The 12,270-nt window shown below is 51.6% G+C and overlaps 1 protein-coding gene across 1 annotated transcript in view; it reads left to right on the forward strand.

The window, feature by feature from the left end:
* CRHR1 (corticotropin releasing hormone receptor 1) overlaps positions 1-12,270 on the forward strand; it is a 46,280-nt gene that overhangs the window by 16,087 nt on the left and 17,923 nt on the right. The window contains exon 2 of the mRNA XM_049859869.1: positions 4,125-4,212. Coding sequence (XP_049715826.1) covers positions 4,125-4,212 — 88 coding nt within the window. The remainder of the gene's footprint in view (positions 1-4,124; positions 4,213-12,270) is intronic.

The following is a 12,270-nucleotide window of genomic DNA, read 5'->3' on the forward strand; positions in this document are numbered from 1 at the left end:
CCCACACCCCACCCTCTCTGAAGGCTTCTGCACTGCAGAGGCCTAGAACAGGGCTTCCCCTTGTTCTGCTCATCCTTCTCCATTCTTCTACTCATAAGACAGACACAAATAGCCTACCAGCTTGTGATGAGTTGAATTGTGTCCCCCTAAAAGATGTGTTGAAGTCCTAAACCCTGGTATCTGTGAATGCAGCTTTCTTTGGAAGTAGGGTCTTTGCAGATGCGATCAGGCTAAGATAGGGCCATACTGGAGTAGAGTGGGCTGTACTCCAATATGACTGGTGTCCTTTTAAGAAGAGGAAAAGAGACACAGAGACGTACAGAGTGAATGCCTTATGATGATGGAGGCAGAGATAGGACTGATGCATCTATAAGCCAAGAAATGCCAAGGATTGCTGGCAACCACCAGAAGCTGGAAGAGATGGGGAAAGATCCTCCCTTCCAGCCTTCAGAGAGAGCTTGGCCCAGCCAACACCTTGATTTTGGACTTCCAGCCTGTAGAACTATGAAAGAATACATTTCTGTTGTTTTAAGTTACCCAGGTTGTGGCAAGTTGTTACAGCAGCCTTAGGAAACTAACATGGTCCTGAATCCTACCAGTTGCCCTCAAGCTACCCTATGTGTGTCAGGTGCCTCTGGGTAGACTTGACCTCCAATCTTTTGGTTAGCAGCCAAGTGCATAACCATTTGCACCACGCAGGGATTCTAAAAACAGTCTTTTTCTGCACCTCAACTACCCCAGTTGTAAACTGGGGAGAATAAGACCTGTCCCAACTGGTGGCACAGTGGTTAAGAGCTTGGCTGCTCACTAACAGTTCGGCAGTTTGAATCCGATAGCTGCTCCTTGGAAACCCTATGGGGCAGTTCTACTCTGTCCTATTGGGTCACTAGGAATCGCCCTTCCATGTCAGGGACCCAGTTGGTCACTGGAGTCATTTTAAGTGATGCTGTAATTGGGCCAACGCACACCCTTTCCTTTTCAGATTTGGCTCTTGAATGAGTGGGGAGACTTGTAGCTGAGGCGCAGATTTGATTTGGGGTCTTGGGGCTGCACTTGTTGGCGTATAGAAGTGAGGCATTAGCTAGTGAGTGAGCCTAGTGCTCTGCCAGCTTCAGATCTCAATGCCATTTTTCCTCAACTGCTGCTGTTCACTGCTGTTGCGTGGATTCCAACTCATGGCGACCCCGTGTGGACAGAGTAGAACCGCTCCATAGGGTTTTCAAGGCTGTGACGTTTTGGGAACAGACTGCCAGGCCTGTCTTCAGAGGAGCCTCCGGGTGGGTTCGAACCATCAACCTTTTGGTTAGTGGTTGAGTGCTTTATTAACCGTTTGTACCACCCAGGGACCACTTTTCTCTACTAGCTGTTGGAAAGTGCTAAATTTCATGAAGTCTTGAAAACTAGGTTTGTGAAAAATGATCCTGAAAGCAGACTGGCAGCTAGGGCTGGTGATGGAGGGAGAAGCAAACGGACGGGTCCAAGTGGTTCTTGGTCCAAAACCACTTTTGGTTTGATTTAAGATCCAGTTTGGAGGGGGCTCAGGCTTCTGATATGATCCTGTTTCCCATGTGTTCTGGCCCATTGTCCCCACCCTTTTTTGGGTGCCAGATCTTCTAAGAAGCAGAGAAAGCTGTGGGCCTTCCCCTAAGAAAACGGTTTTCATTGCAACATTTTGCACTTAATTACGGGGTCTTCATGTATTCCAAGGAGTCCTGGTGGTGCAATGCTTAAGTGCTCGGCTGCTAACTGAAAGGTCGGTGGTTCAAATCCACTAGCCTCAAACCCACCAGCTACTCCTCGGGAGAAAGATGTGACAGTCTGCTCTGTAAAGACTTACAGCCTAGGAAGCCCGATGGGGCATTTCTGTTCTGTCCCATAGGGCCGTTATGAGTTGGGATCAACTCGACGGCAAAGAGTCGTGGATCCCTCCCACACACTTTGTCTGTTTGTGGACCCAGATTAAGAATTCTCAGCTTTAGGAGAAAGCAAACAACAACCATGGGCAATAGTTATCTGTTGACTAGATAGAAAACTATACATGGTGAACATTGAAAAGGTGATTAATATGGTAAAAAAAAAAAAGGCAAGCATGTTGCTGTCAAGCTGATTCTGACTCATGGAGACCCGTGTGTTACAGAGCAGAACTGCTCCATAGATTTTCTTGCTGTAATCTTTATCCAGATCACCAGGCCTTTCTTCCACAGCCCCGCTGGCTGGGCTTGAACTGCCAATCTTTAGGTGAGTCATTGAGTGCAAACCGTTTGTGCCGCCCAGGGACCTCCTGATTAATACATACTAGGAAGAAAGGAAATGCACAGGAAAACCCTGGACTTCTCATGGGATTGTGATTCAGGAATAAGCCAGAATTTACAAACATTTCCACAGAGCAAGAGGTGGTGAAGGCACAAATTCTGCCACAGAATTCTGCCACAGAGCTGACCTTTTCTGAGAGGAAAGGTTGGTTCAAGAATTTTAAGAAGCATTTTTCTTGTGTAACGCAAAACCGGTTTCATATTGGTAGAAAATGACTTAGTGAACCATCAGATCCAAGAAAGAGATGTAAGCGTCAGGGCTGGGCAGCCAAGGGCAGACATGCCCTCCACCCCCATGGCCTGCGGTTTGGTTTCCTGATGAAGCTTGATTTGCTCTGCTCCTCTGTGCAGCCCAGGACATTAAGGTGTACGAATAAGAACTCCTGGCCTGGGATATTTGCCATCTAATTAGAACCTTGGGTTGTAAATACTTTGTACTTAGATGGTGTTCATGCATTTACGAATAGCCCATGGCCTCCATTTGTGAGCCTCATGAACACCCAGGGTCCAGCCCATGTACAGTGCACGCTGGGGACAGGGAACATGTTGAAGGGGAAACTCAGTTACTTTGCTCTGGAGGGTTGGGGGAAGGTACTGCCAAGGTAGAGCCCCTGGAACTGGCTCCTGAGGACTGCAGAGCTCGCCAAGTGAGGAGTGGGCAGGGCGGAGGAGGGGGCAGAGAACTTCATGAGCAAAGGTGGAGAAACACAAGAAGGATCCAGGGTGTTGGGGAAACGCTAAGCGTATCAGTGTGAATAGACATGATGTGTGTTTAAGGGGGATCTGGAAGACCAAAGCACAAAGCGCAGCTTAAGGATTAGATGGATAACGGTAGACTGCTGGGCAGCAGGGCTGATATTTTGGAATAGGGTGTTTCTGGTTTCTTTAATTTGCCTGTGGCTGAGCTGGCCCTGGGAGCCCAAATTGATTCTTTGTGTGTATGCTCCCGTGTGCATGCGCGGGCAGCTGCTGGGAGGGGGCAGAAGCAGGGGTGGGGTGAGAAGCTGGGGGCAGGCATTCCTAGTTCCCTCTAGAAGGGGGCCTGGCCATACCAGCAGAGCTGCCCCTGTCTCGGACAGAACGCAGCACCTGGGCCCATGCTGGCCGTGGAAGTGAGCAGAGCAGCTTTGTCGTGGAGGACACTTGGCTCCCTGCTTAGCTAGCAAAGCCACTCGTTGGCCTGGTGGCTTCCTCCTCTCTCTGCTCCTACGTTTTCATTTGGAAAATGAGGGTAAAGCTACTTCTCTATCTCTCTGCGGACGGTGAGGTTTAATTACTGATTAACGAAGTGTTGGAGGTTCCTTGGGGCCAGAGGGATGAATGGGTTTCTTATAATAACTCCTGAGCTCCAGGAGCCAGGTAGCTACCCCCAGCACCGTCTGCTGAGCATCCCTAATGGGCGCCAGGATGGGGATGCAGGGTCGGGGGACCCAGGAGTGAGTCAGAGAGAGGGGACCCTGGGAAGAAAAAGTAAGGGCACAGCGGTGGTGAGGATGAAAAGCAACTTCCTGTGAGGCTCCTCAGGCCTCCTGGTTAACCATCCGTCATGCCTCCCTGGGTGTCCTGGCCCCCCCAGAGCTAAAATCCACCTCTGTTACCAGCCAGAAGGTAGCTCAGACCTCCCAGGCAGAGAGGACGAAGGAAGGAGGGCAAGGAGGCTGGGACGGGGGTCAGGGGGGGCGCCAGGGGACAGAGGGTCTGGGAAGAGACTGGATGTGTGTGCTAGTGGCAGGGAGAGGGAGGGCAGGAAGCTGCTGGCCAGACTGCCCATAGCACCAGCCTAACCACGCCCTTGCTTCCTTGTGCCCACAGGCCCTCCTCCTTCTGGGACTGAACCCCGTCTCTGCCTCCCTCCAGGCCCAGCACTGCGAGAGCCTGTCCCTGGCCGGCAACATCTCTGGTGAGCACTCCACTCCCTCCTGCCAGATTCTGGCCGACCACAGTGCCCTTCCACCCTTCCATTCTCCACCCTCACCTCCCACCTCCTTCCCCGCCACCCAGGACCAGCACACGGAGCATCGCCTTAAAGGAGGAATGTTGTTAGGTGCTGTGGAATCGATTTTTGGCACGTAGCGACCCCATGTGACAGAAAAGAACTGCCCCACAGAGTTTTCTAGGCTGTGATCTTTACAGGAGCAGATCACCAGGTCTTTCTCCCGAAGAGTGGTTGTGTGGGCTCAAACTACCAACCTTCCTGTTAGCAACTGAGTGCTTAACTGTTGTGCCACCAGGGCTCCTTAAAGCAGGAATAGCAGAGAGATTTCCTCTCTAGGGCTTCATGCAATTGGTGATGCCTTCAGGGAGGGCTGTGTTGAGAAAGAACCTGAAGTTGGGTGTAAGGTTGGGTGGGCTCACACCTGAGGGTCTTTGGGAGGCGTATTGCCCCTTGGTGATTTGTTTTCCTCTTTAAACCTCTCCTTGATTCATTCCAACTCATTAATTGAGCACCTACTATGTGGCAGGCCCCATGCAAGGCACTGGGGGAAGAGAGAGGCTCCCTGTCTGGTCCAGGACTCGAGTTCACACATGTACATACTATAGAGCAGAGTACCAGAAGCATGCTAGTTGAGAAACAGGTGTGTCAGCAGGGGAATGGAAGGCGTTGATTCCTGAGACTGGGTCTGTGGGGAGGGGGGCCTTCCACAACTCAGAGCAGCTGCCTCTAGCCTGCTGCTCCTTCACTAGGAGGGTCTGGGAGTAGAGAAATGAGCACTGGGCTTGAGAAGGCAGACTGGGTCTCTGTGCGGGCTCATAGCACAGACTGGATTTCTGTGCAGGCTCAGTCGTATTTCCTGATTGTGGAGCTGGGGGTGGGGACTGGTGGTCCCAGGGATGAGCGTGCCCTTAACCCCTTTGAGCCTCACTTTGCCCACCTATAAAGTGGGAGGGGGTGATACCTGACTCAAGGATCTGTTATGAGATTAAATGCACTAAGTTTTATGGCAGCGTTCCACAAACTGTAGAGTGTTATACCACTGCTGGGTATTACTGTTGGTGACATCAGCAGGCTTGTTAAAATGCTTATTGTATAGCTGGGATGAGGAGGAGGCACTTGCCACAAATTGCTCACTATAGTGGAGGAGGCAGGGAGGTTAGAACGGGAGTGGTGAAAACCCAGGAAGGCTTCCTGAAGGAGGAGGTTTCAAGGTGACTCTTAAACTCTGAGCACAGACTGACAGAGAGAAGCCAGTGCTCTGAGCAAGGGTTGCCTGAGGACTGGCAGGTGGGTTTGGTGGAAGAACAGGGGAGGGCTGAAGAGGGAAGAGCAATAAGCCTGAGGAGGTGCTGGGAGCCTGGAGTATCTGGCTGCAAAGATGGTTAAGCTGGACCATGGGGAACATGGGAAAGTTCTTGACCAAGACATTTTGGAGTGCTGGTAAAATCATCCTGGCGGCCAGCCAGCTGCATAGTGGGAGGGCCTGGGAGGAAGAAGAGCTGATCCGAGGCTGGCCTGACAGGAAAGGCCCTGCCTCCTGCCCCTGTGCATCAGGGCCAGGTCAGGCTCCATTAACTTGCTTGTTGTGCTCCTGGAAGAGTGACATCCCTGAATCCATGCAGAGGTCACCTGTCCTTGGAGGCAGCAGGTGTTCCTTCCCCAGTGATTTGTACCACGTGCCCCCATCCCATCCTAACCTGCCTGACTTTATGGCACTTGATCCATCACCCTCCACAGTGGCCTCGGATAACGGGCCATTTATCTTCCAACACTGAGACAGATGGAGAAGGTGGGATGGAGGGGCCTGGACAGATGGATGGGCATCTGGCCGACACTGAATTGGGGTCTTTAGGGGGCTTCTCACCTTCCTCATGCCAGGAGGAGGAAGAGGGTAGGTTCCCAGGGCCGAGATCCCATCATGTGGCAGGTCACAGACTTGGCAACTCATAAACTTATGGCATGAGCATAATGGTCCCATAAAGTAGTAGAATTACTAACCGAGGGTGTCACAGATAAATGGAAATATAGGGTTGACAAGGATCTGGGGTCATCAGTTCCCACCCCTCGACTTAAGGCAGTGAATGATAATAATAAACCCATTGCCGTTGAGTTCATTCCAACTCATAGCAACCACAAAGGGTTTCCGAAGCTGTAAACCTCTACAGAAGCAGACTGCCACATCTTTCTCCTGCGAAGCCACTGGTGGTTTCAAACCAGTGACCTTTCAGTTAACAGTTGATCACTTTAACCACTGCACCACCAGGGCTCCTTTAATTAATTATAGCTAATACTCATTTAGTGCTCTCTGTATTGGATACCAGAGCCCTGGTAGCACAGTGGTTTAAGAGCTACAGCTGCTAACCAAAAGGTCAACAGTTCAAATTCACCAGCTGCTCCTTGGAAACCTTATAGAGCAGTTATATAGGGTTGCTATGAGTCAGAATTGACTCAATGGCAATGGCGTTGTGGTGTATATTGGACACCAATCTAAGTGCTTTAGTCTCGTTCAATTATCACAACAAATGGTTGAGAAATATTTTTATCCCCATTTTACAGATGAGGAAACTTGAGGCTCAGAGAGGCTAAGTAACTTGCCCAAGCACACACAGTTACTAAGCAATGGCCCAGGACTTGAACCAAGTGGGCCTGATTCTGGAGCCTATGACTTTACCACTGCCATGTTATGTGGTCCCCCAGATAGCCGTGGTGCCCAGGAAGAAGTGTGGTCAGCCATTGGGAGTGCAGTGTCTCCCCCCTGAAGTTTCTTATACCCATATTTGGTTTGTCCGCCACCCTCAAATATTTCCTGAGCATCTACTGTGTGCCTTGTACTGTCCTGGGTGTTGGGAACACAGAAATGAAGCGCCAACAGGCCTTCAGGACGGCAGGGTCCACCTGCGTGTCCTGATGTGTTACACACCCTACAGAGGCGTCTTTCTTCTCTGCCCAGCCAAAGAGAAGCAGCTCAACCACAGCTGGCTGGGAAAAGAGCAGGGTACCTTCCTATCCTCTGCCACCCTCTCTGTGCCAGGTGACATGACAGAGCCCCTGCCCATTCGCCCCAGCAGCACAGTCCCCTGAATGGATAGATAGGTGTGTTTCAGGCGCTGCCCCTTGGCCTCCTGGCTGTTGCCCTCTGAGCAGCCTTGGCTGAGTCCTTCTCCTGGGTTCAAACCAGACAGGGGGCTGGGCTCCCAGCCACAGGGCGGCCATCCAGTGCCCACCCACCTTGTGGTTCATTCAGAAGGTCTTGATGGGAGACCCATCATAGGTGGGACAGGAGCCAGGTTCCAATTTCCCTCCAAGTTACCTACCATGGGGGGATCTACTGAGCACGTTTGCACCCTATGCATGATGGGAAGGGAACTGAGTAACCTACTTGGGGGAAGAAACCAGTGCCCACACGTGAAATAGGCCACCTTCAAAGGGTTCCTCTCTGTTTATTAAAGCAGCCCCCAGGCCCCTGACTCAGCAGGGCTTTTTCTGAGGTGGCCGAAGCCGTCCACACTGCTCCCCTCTTCTCCTTTCCCTCGTTTGCAGTGACTCGGGGGAGCCTGACTACCATCCTCCACACGCAGTTAAGAGTGTGGGCCCCGGGCATCTGTGGCATTTGCTCTGTGCAAATGCATTGCTTTCTCCCTCTTGCCCCTCCCCCATGAAGGTCTCCAGTGACCAGGCCTGGTGAGGGGGTTGATTTCACCCCTACTCCCACTGAGGAAAGACCTTGAGGAACCTAGCTGCCCTTCGAACGAGAGGCTGAACCTCTGAGTGACAGGATGTTCACACCTTAGACATGCCAAGCACACACCTACCTCAGGGCCTTTGTACTGGCAGTTCTCAGTGCCTAGAACACTCCTCCTTCAGCTGTGCACGTGCCCCACCCCCCTTCATTTAAGTGTCTGATTAAAGGGCAGTGCTTTTTTGTGGTTGTTGTATACCATCAAGCTGATTTTCGACTCATAGAGACCCTATAGGACAGAGTAGAACTGCCCCATAGGGTTTCCTCTGTGGAAATAGATCACCAGATCTTTTTTCCCATGGAGCCACGGGGTGGGTTTGAACCGCCAACCTTTCAGATAGCAGCTGAGTGCTTAACCGTTGTGCCACCAGGACTCCTTCATCAGTCTTTAGTGACCATCAAATTAAAATAGCACTCTGTCAGTCTTTATCTCCCTGCCTTGTTTATTTTTTCTTCGTAGTATTTCCCACTGGTTAACAGATCCACGTGTTTCTTTACTGTTTTTCCCACTAGAATGTAAGCTTTATCGGGGAGGGAGAGTGGACTTGTCACCTGCCTGGTTTTATTGGCTTTGCTTCTCTGTTCTTGCAGCCTCGCCCTCCCTTTCCCTGGTCTTTCACACAGACTTTCATTCCCTCCAGGATGTTCTGGGCTCTTCATGTAAAGGTCACAAGCACAGTGTCGGCTGCATGTTTCTCTGTGCCACCAGGCAGCCTTTTGTGAGCTTCGGAGCAGGAGGGAGGCACCACCGTGCTGTGCAGAGGAACCTGGGGTGCGGAGATGGGTGGAAGTGAATGCTGGGAGGGGCCGCAAGCCAGACTGGGGACAGCTGTGGTGCGTTGGGAAGAGCCCTGGGCTGCCTGCGGTAAAAGACCAGCATTCAAAACTCACTTCTGCCTTAGTATCTGTGTGACTTTGGATAAGCTGTTTGACTGCTGGGGCCTCAGTTTTCTCTTCTGTAATATGGGGGTGGTAGCAACCACGTCAAAGGAGCCCTGGTGGTGCAATGGTTAAACACTTGGCTGCTAATTGAAAGGTTGATGGTTTGAACCCAGCTGCTGCTCAGGAGAAAGACCTGGGGATCTGCTCCCATAAAGATTTCAGCCTAGCAAACCCTATGGGGCAGTTCTACTCTGTCACATGGGGCTGCTATGAGTTGGAATTGACTCAATGGCATACAACAACAGCACCCACGTCGGCAGGGGGCGTGAGACCCACAGTAGGTGGTACAGCGTGTACAGGCACACCAGTGCAGGCTCCCATCCTAACCACAGACTAGAATTGCATTCTGTTCTGCCCCTCTTCCCCCAACCCCGACAGCTATGAGTGGGGTCAGGGCTCAGCAGCCCTGGGGCTCTGGGCACTGGCCAGTGCCAGGTCTCCAAGACCAGCAGGCCCATAGCTCTGCAGCCGGTCCCTGCCTTGGCTCTAGCCTGATCCTGGCTAGGCTGGTGCCCAGTCCTGCCCTCTCCCCTGTTCTTTACGGAAGAGGATCTGAGGAACTGTCCAGGGGAGGAGAGAGAAGGGAGGGAGGGCAGGCAGACACTCCGCTGACAGAGTGCTAGGCACCTTTCCAGACCCCGCCACACATGACATCCCATTTAATCCCCCACCCCGTGCCTGGCTCTGTAGAAATCTGTGAATGAATGAACGAACAACCTACCTAGGAAGGTCCGATGGTATTATTAAATGCAATGGCGTGTGTGTAGCAACTGGCACCTGCCTGGCCGATTGTTGCTGTCAGGTGTTATTGAGTCAATCTGGATTCACAGCAACTCCGTATGACAGAGTGGAACTGCCCCATAGGGTTTTCTGGGCTGCAGTCCTTACTGGAGCAGATTGCCAGGTCTTACACCTGCAGAGCCACTGGGTAGGTTTGAACTGCCGACCTTTTGTTTAGCAGCTGAGCACTTAACCTGGCAGATAGCAGTCAATATTGTGAATGCTGCCCCCTTCCGTGACTGCCCACGGCTCACTGACACACAGCATATTGTGATAGTGAGAGCCTGATTTAGAATCAGTAACTCCTGGCTATGAGTCTTGTCCTTTCACTCATTAGCTCACGATCTTGGGGTTAACTTCCCTGGGCCTCAGTTTCCTCATCTGTAAAAAGGGAATAATGACATTGCAGGGTGGGTGAAGATCAAGTGAAATATACGAGGAAGCATTTTGGAAAAGCAGAGCGTGGTCCATAATATGATTGTTGTCGTTAAGTACTGTCAAGTCAATTCCGACTCATATCGACCCCATGTGACGGAGTAGAACGGCCTCACAGGGTTTTCTAGGCTGTGATCTTTACAGAAGCAGATTGCCAGGTCTTTTCTCCCACGGAGCAGCTGAGTGGGCTTGAACCTCCAACCTTTCGGTTAGCAGCTGAGTGCTTAATCATTTATGCCACCTGGGCTCCTTATAATATTATAACCCTCCCCCGCTTACTACCACATGCCTACCCCTCCCCCCAGGCTCAGCACTCTCAGCATGGTCCTGACAGATTAAAATCCCAGCCTGGAATGCCCTGGTCACATATGGCCCTGCTCTCCTCACGCCCCCCATCCTCCCTCCTGACACCATTCACTGGGGCTTTGCTGTGGTGGGGCTCAAGGCTGGCCCACCCAGCCGCCTGGCCGCCGGCTCCTCAGGTCCACTAAGCCCCAGTCCAGCTTTCTTTCTCTTTCAATTAAACCACTTGGCCTTGAGGGCTCAGCCCCTTGAGCCCTGATTTACACACACACCCTATGAATAGATTAGATTAGAAAGAAAAATCAGCATTTGGTACAAGGCCTTCTCAGTACCGCCCTGAGTCCACCAGAGAAAGGAAGCCAACTTAAACCGGTGCTGTTTCCAGAGAGATTGGGGGCAGGCTAATTTGGGGAGGACATGGCAGGCGGCCCCAGTCAGGGCTTGGCAGCTGCTAATGCCCAACCCTGAAGAGCTTCCAGCACTCCCCTCACCCTGCCGGCTCATGGCTCTCCCTAGCTGGCTGTGCATCCTCATGCCAGTGCCTGGTTATTAGCCTTCTTGTGTCACGGTGGGCACACCTGCCCCGCACAGAAGAGAAACGTCACGAGGCGGACACGGGAGGGGCGATAGCTCTGCCTTCAGCTCAGTCCTCCCCCCTTTGAGCCCACATCCCTCCCACCCTCCCAAGGTGTTACTGTGGCCTCAACCCTGTCCCAACACATGCACATACACCACCCCCAAAAGCTCTTTAATTAAGGGCAAATATCTGGATGAGGCCTTTGACATCTTCCATGGGGTCACCACTAGCTGGAATTGACTGGGTGGCCACTGTTTTCCTTTTTGGTACCTAGTTCCCCGGTTTACATCCTCTTTGAGTCACAAGGAGTCCCTGGGTGATACAAGTGATTAATATACTCAGCCGCTATTGAAAGGTTGAAGGTTCAAGTCCACCTGGAGGTGCCTTGGAAGAGAGGCCTTGCAAGCTACTTCAGAATTAAAAACTTTGTGGAGCACAGTTCGTCTCTGGCACACGTGGGTCGCCACAAGTCAGAATCAACTCAATGGCAGCTGTTTTTTTTTTTTTTTTGAGTCAGAGACCCCTTTGAGAATTTAATGAAAGCCGAAAGCCGTGGCCCCCACGCCTCATTTAAATGCATGTACGCACCAAATTTTTCATTTAATATTAGGGTCTCTACGAATGCCTTGAAGTCTCCTGTGGACTAAGATAGAACATTTCTGATCTATTCCAACCATTTCATTTTATAAAGAAACTGAGGCCCGGAGAGGGAAGTGACTTGACTAAGGTCAGAGCAAATTAGTAGCAGAGCCCAGTCTGAAGCCAGGGGTCCAGACCCCCAGTTAAGTACCCTTTCCAGTCCGCCCAGATGATGTCTCCCTCCCTTTCTTTCATGGTCTCCTTCTTAGTCAGCCCTCTCTCAGGGCCCAGCACAGACCCGAATGCAAACAGTGGGTGCTCAATAAATGTGGCTATCAGGCTAACTGAAAGTTGATCCACTTGATTTAGCTGAAGGGGCAGTGCAGATGTGGTTTGGTTCCAGAGACATGTGACGGTGCTGAGACAGGGGTAAGCTAGGCCTGTCCCAGGGAAGACTAGTCCCTGTGAAGTCTCAGAGCTCCAGTCTGTCACCAAGCGAGGGGCTGAGAGAAGTGTCCTCAGGCTACAGAGCAGGGGGCTTAAAGTGTGTCTACCTTTCCTCTAAATTCCAACCAGGGCCTTAGCTTTTAATACCATCTCAAGCCACCTCTGTTCGTCCTGTGCTCTGGAACCCACACTGGCTCCCTAGTGCCATAGCATCAAATTC

This window comes from Elephas maximus, chromosome 19 (assembly GCF_024166365.1).
Source record: "Elephas maximus indicus isolate mEleMax1 chromosome 19, mEleMax1 primary haplotype, whole genome shotgun sequence".
Classification (NCBI taxonomy): domain Eukaryota; kingdom Metazoa; phylum Chordata; class Mammalia; order Proboscidea; family Elephantidae; genus Elephas; species Elephas maximus.